General features: G+C 45.7%; 1 protein-coding gene across 1 annotated transcript in view; it reads right to left on the bottom strand.

The window, feature by feature from the left end:
- Window positions 1-2,470, bottom strand: part of CDHR5 (cadherin-related family member 5) — a 12,735-nt gene extending 10,265 nt beyond the window's left edge. Inside the window, 5 exon segments of the mRNA XM_009706867.1 lie at window positions 389-483; window positions 609-701; window positions 1,025-1,075; window positions 1,998-2,176; window positions 2,392-2,470. Of these exon segments, the coding sequence (XP_009705169.1) occupies window positions 389-483; window positions 609-701; window positions 1,025-1,075; window positions 1,998-2,176; window positions 2,392-2,470 (497 nt within the window).
- Window positions 2,471-6,078: the final 3,608 nt, after the last annotated feature.

Genomic DNA, 6,078 nt, shown 5'->3' with positions numbered 1-6,078 from the left:
GCAATTCTGGACTCTGTGAGGTACAAAGGTCTCTCCTGATATGTTTACACACCATCCCAACAAGACTTCCCTGGATCATATGGCTCAGAATATCCTAGATGAAAGTTTAGTTTGTACAGGGTAATACAAGTGTGAGCAGGAACAGAATTCAATACCTGCAATGCTGATTGCTGTTCCACCAGAATTCAATACCTGCAATGCTGATTGCTCTGTTCTATTAACCAAACCAATGCTTGGTTTTTGCAAAAGCTGTACCTCTTCCAGAAGCTGTCAGGGAACTAAATGCAATACAGTGACCTTAGCCTCGAAGTTGGGGCTTTTCTCAATTAAACACAAAGCCTTCTCCAGAACTACCATTTTTTCCCCCCCAAAAAAAAGATTTTCCGGCACTGTTGTTGTGAGTTCATAAAAGATGGTGTCCAGGTCAGCATCACTAGCGCTTAAATCTACACGAGGTACAATGGTTGCATTCACTTTTGTATCCTGAAACAAAGTTGCTGTCGTTATTTTCTCTGTGAAATGGGCTGAAGGCTTCTCCCTGCTCACCCCTTCCTAGTCCCACAGCACTGGGTGAGCCGGTGCCGCCTTCACTTCTGTAAAATCCTTACCTCAGGAACAACTTCGGTGAGATTCGCTTGCTTAAACACTGGGCTGTTATCGTTCATGTTGAGAATGGTCACAAGAATTTCCAAAGAATCGCTCTGCAGAAAGGGTAAAGCGAGAGAAATCAAAGATAAAACCAGACTGTTAGGGGCTGATCCTGATTTGCAGTGTGACCAGAGGGAGTGGGGTAAGGAGCACAGCTGGATGGGGGCTGGATGGGGCTGGGGTTTGCTGCCAGCCCACAGCGTGTCCCTGCTTGTGGAGCCTTGGGCACTCTGTCTTTGACTGCGAGAGGAGTGTGTATGTCCACAAAGAAAAGGACTTCTCCTTATCCTGGTCTATGGGCTAGGAAGAGCAGAGGGAAGTACGAGCTGCCCTGCAGTACCCTGGAACAGGGCTGAGTGTTTGGAAGAGCACTCACCTGCCCAGCAGCGTTCCAACAAATCAGGTACACCAGCAGCAAGGTGTCTTTCTGTATGCAAAACCAAAAACCCCGTCATTGTAGAAACAAGCCAGAATGTACTAACTCTTTCTAAGGTCAATGAGACAAATACACGCATTGCTAAATCAGAAACGCTGCTGGGCTTTATCATGTTTTCAGGCACATCTAACTTTTCCTTTCTTTTCTTTATAGCCATCCGTCAGCGTTGGAATCTTGTTTATGATAGAGTCAAAGCAGACTGATCGTCCAGCTTCTCCCTGTGATTCCTGTATGTCGGCAGAGCTATCAGCCATTTTCTCACACTTTAGGTGAATTTAAACAGAGATTTCTTTTTAAATTCAATGAAACAGGAATGTGTCATGCAGCAAGTACAGTGTCGCCTGTGGGGTGTTAACTCTGTTTGCTGTTCTTTGCTCAAATAAATGTGGGTTTTTACATTAGGGGAAAGGCAGCTTAGGGATGCTTGTGGCTGTGCACAGAGAACTCCAAGAAGGTGAAATAATTTAGCAGCAACCTAACTGAGCACACTGACCTTCTATACTGCCTTTATGCTTCACACAAGATCACCTCACTGCTCAGAGCTGTGTTTTCTACAGGCAAACAGGGATCATTTCACATGGGTCCTGAAGAGCTATGAACAACTGCAGTTGCCACATTTTTTGTTTTAAAACTTCTCCTTGTTTTATTTCATACAGACTCATTGAAGGAAGGTAACAGCAGGCATCCCATGCATCCCATGCATCCCCCTCCTCCCTATACTCTGCATGTGGAAGGGCTCACCTCCCAGAAAGTGAACTCAAACCCAACTGAAAAAGGTTTATTTTTCAAAGTTATTTCCTAGATCCTTTAGAAATGGGTTATGAATCTCTGGAAGTCCAAGACCTCAGGCTGAAACTTATTGCATCCCAGCATTATCCACCTCATCCTTACAGCCTGCTAGCTAAAGGCTTACCTCGTAGTCCACACTTCGGTTCAGCTGCAGCTCGGACCCCTGGATAGTGAAAAAACTGACATCGGGGGAAGTAAGATCAATCATTACAGAGAAGTTTTGTTCCACATGGATAGTGGTCACCACGTAGCCAGGAGGGTTATTTTCATAAACGCTTGGTTTGCTATTATTGACAGAACATCCTGGGAAAACACACAAATGAGATACAAAATTGTCCAGGGATTCACATTGCGACAGAATTGGGCGAGATCTGAGCCCTGTCTGGTTACCATTGGAGAAAAGGTCATTGAATAACGCTGTCTCGGAGTAGGAGTGTAAAATCTCCCACCTACAATGGTGCAACCTGCTGCCGTGGGGGTTATTCCTCTGTGGTCATGGACCTCCTGCAAGAACTTACCTTGCTGCTGTGCTGAAACGTACGTTATGAAGGGCAGCAGAAAGAGCACAGAAGTGAGGAGCCAGTGAGAAACAGCCATGGTGAGCTGCCAGTTGTTGAAAAAAATCCCTGTTTCTGATTAAGCTGATCCTCTTCTCTCCCTGTTTCTCCCAGTGCCGTCTTCTACGTTCACTGCTTCATGAAGGCAAAAAACCATTGGCTGGCTGGAGTGGACTGCCGCAGTTCAACCTTTGCCTCTTTGCCTCATTGGATGACTTACTGAAAGATACTTACCAGTCACGGAACACGATGATGCATAAATTCCCATTTCTGCTTTGTTCCTGAGTCTTTCCTATCCTAAACTCTCTGTAGCAACAAGGATCTATTGGAAGCATTCGGAGTTCAGAGCCAAGCACCCTGAGGTGTGCAGGAGCATGAAGGAGGACAAGGGCTGACACTTGGGAAGCTGTCTGTATACTCCAACCTCTCGCAGCAGGGAGGAAGAAGGCAAATTTATGTTTCTGATGTGCCAGAGATAGGGTCTGTTTTGGTCAGATCATTTCCTGGAAAGAGTCATAATGATGCTGCTACACCCCCTATATCTTATTTATTTTAGCCAGGCTCTTTCTGCATGCCTTTTATAACAGGTTTTGCTCTCCAGCCCATGACTTACGATTTCTCTCTTCTAGTTGCGGTCTGTCATATTGTTCCTGAAAAACAGATATTTTTTTTTTTTTTAATTAAAAAGCCAGCTCTCAAATGTCTTTATTTCTGGAAAAGGCAAAGGTTTCAGTGAAGACAAAGCCTTCCTGGCTGCTCTTTTGTTTGGATGGTAAGGTAAGGAGCTAGGCCCTGTGTAAGTCCTCGGGCTGAGATAATCTGTTATGTTTCTGAGATAATCTTGCTGTTCCCAGCCACCCTACAGAACCCTTGTAAGGGGAGCAGAGTGGATCCAGAGACAGCGACAGGGCTCAGCTGCAGCCCAGTGATTGCCCAGCGACTCTGCAGGGACAACGCATGTCTCCTTCCACCAGTGGCCAGCAGTGGCTCTTTGTAGGGATGCTCCCCAGAATCTCCATCCAGGCTCCAATTATTTACATCTCAGCAGCTTCCTGAGGCCTCAATAGCAGGCTGTTCTGCTGTCTTGTCCTGTCTTTTTGTGAGTAAATTTTTCCAAGCCTAATACCACGTAGCAAGGCATTTGGCCACTTGTGCAAAGAAACACCATTTTTTTCAACTTGCCCGTTGCGTAGGAGGAAAAAGGGGACAGCTGCTCTCACTGCTCCTTTTAAAGTCCCAATTGATTTCAGAAAGTTCTCAGATGCTGCCTTTTAGCCAGATGGCCGTTAGTGGCTTAACAAAATACAGGCTGTCAACACTCCTTCCAAAAGTCCTCCAAAAGGTCTCTTTCCTAGCTGAATTTCCTATGGACCAAAATAAATGAATGCCAAGGTCCGTGACAACAGCATTTCAGCATTGCAGTAAAGGAATGGGTGTTTAGATGAACATTTGAGAGAGACTAGCTTCTTTGCAGATGTCAGGTACATCATAAATGGTGAAAACTGACGGTGCAGGATGGATTGAGCAGTTCTGCGGTGGGCATGCCTGACTGCAGCTGAAGATGCCTTATTTAAGAGCTGCTCTTCAAAATCTGTTGGTTTTGCAGGAAAGGTGGAGGTGCTGTTCTATCAGAGGAGGGAATCTGCCAGGCAGCGTGGTACAGGGATAACATGTAAACCTCACTAAACGGTGAGAACAAATTCCTTCTAGTGGAGCTTTGTGTTTAGTGGCTACGAGAAAGCTGGGGCAGTAAATACAGGGGCAGGATGGAGTAGAAACAATCTTTAGGGTGTGTATCTATGTCGCGTAGCTCTCAGTACGTTTCTTTGCAGTAAAATCTAGCACCTGGCTAAGTCTTTGCTAAATGGAGGCCCTGATACTGGCCTCTTTGTAAGGTTGGATTGTGGGCAGTCCTGAGTCCCAGCCACGGATGATGTGCCAGGGACTCCAGCTACTCCCAACAGGCCTCATGTGGGGGAAGCCTGGCAAAATTCTTCTTCCCCCCCACCCTGCATTCCTAATGGTCCAACACCAAGTAACGGGACCACCCTTATTACGGTTTCCCAAAGAGCAGCCAAAGCAGGGGCACAGCTGACAAATCTTTATTTGACTTCAGAAGCAGGCAGCCAGATGCTAACACGAAGTGGAAGTGATGTGCTTCCTTCAGGCTCCATCTACTGACAGCAGGTCACACTGACATATATTTCACTCTATAATCTAAGCGGTTTTACTGGGTTTTGGCTGCTTTCCAGAATTTTTTTTCATTTGCTGATCTCAACAGTTTGCCCTAAGCAAATGCAATAGCTTCCCTGTTTATTTTCAAGGCTATACACACACAAAGCTGCCTCCTTGGCTGTTTCTTTCCCTTCACCTTCAGTCGAAATTGTCTGTATCTTCCTTCATGTCTGCAACCAGCTGCTTAGAGATGGGGCAAACGTACTGGCTGGTAATTGCAGCAGCTTCCCTGGCATCACTGTCCGAGCGGCTGTTGGAAGAGAAGAAACGAGTGACAGTTTGTTATTCCTGGGGGCACGGACTGCAGGAAGTGTGACAAGGCCACCTTGTAAAATTCAAAGATGACTCCAAGGAGCAGACATATAATAGCGGGACCCAGGTCATGGCTGCCTGCAGCCAGGCACCCCACAAATGCACAGGCAAGCCTATTGGTGTGAACATCCCCATTTATTCTAGGCAATGTGGACAAGAGGTATGAAGGGCCAGCTTTTTCCTCCTAATTTTAGCGATTTAACAGTGAGATGTCTAATTGGAAGTGGGTGGTCACTAGGAAGAGACAATGTCCAGATGCTGAGGTGTGTGTTTGAATCAATAACTGAATCAAGAGAGGGTAGCAAAGGCTTTCTATTTGAACTGTTAGACCTGGTTTCCTAATGGGATGAATGATTGTTTCAGTCCAGGATGACAATTCTGTTATTAGAAAAAGATACTATTTCATTTCCAGGAGTTTTATTATTTTTAATAACTGGCTTTTATATGGCACTGCTTAGCTGTAAATCTCAATGCAGCCTTGCTTTAGCTAAGGCAAAACTGAGCACCAGGTGGGCTTGGCTCACAGGAACAGAGATTACCATAAACGTAGGCACGGAAATCAATTGAGATTGCAGACAGCCTCTTGCCACCTTGCAGTCAGACTAAAGCATTTGCTTTTCTAGCTCTGCAAACCACCGCTGGGAGTGTGGTTGCTGACAGAGTGACAGGAGGTACAAAACTGTGTGATGGAGGGCTGCGCTTCAGCAGTGACAGTCTCCGAGACGGTGCCTCACAAGCTGATGTGGAATGAGGCAGAACTGATTTTAAAATATGGACAATTTAATAAATCTTCCACCCTTTCCCTTTTCAAGGATATTTTTGAGGATATCAGCTGAGCCCTTCTGATCTGCTGCGTTATATCAGACTTCTGTGCTTGGGGCAAAAACTAGGCATTTGCAGGTTACTTAAAGTCCTCTTTCAGGTTCAATACTGTAGTGATGAGGGCCATGGAGGTGACAAATCTGTCCCACCTACCCAGTATTTAGAAAGCTCTGGTACAACCACATAAGGCAAAGTTCCTCACGGCTGTTTTCTTCCTCTCTCCGCTGGACATCTGTGTTGACTGGGCCTGGAGAGCTGGTTTAGATAAAGAAAATTAAT

Source organism: Cariama cristata, unplaced genomic scaffold (genome assembly GCF_000690535.1).
Source record: "Cariama cristata isolate BGI_N322 unplaced genomic scaffold, ASM69053v1 scaffold1319, whole genome shotgun sequence".
Classification (NCBI taxonomy): Eukaryota; Metazoa; Chordata; class Aves; order Cariamiformes; family Cariamidae; genus Cariama; species Cariama cristata.
This window is presented reverse-complemented; position numbering and strand designations above follow the sequence as displayed.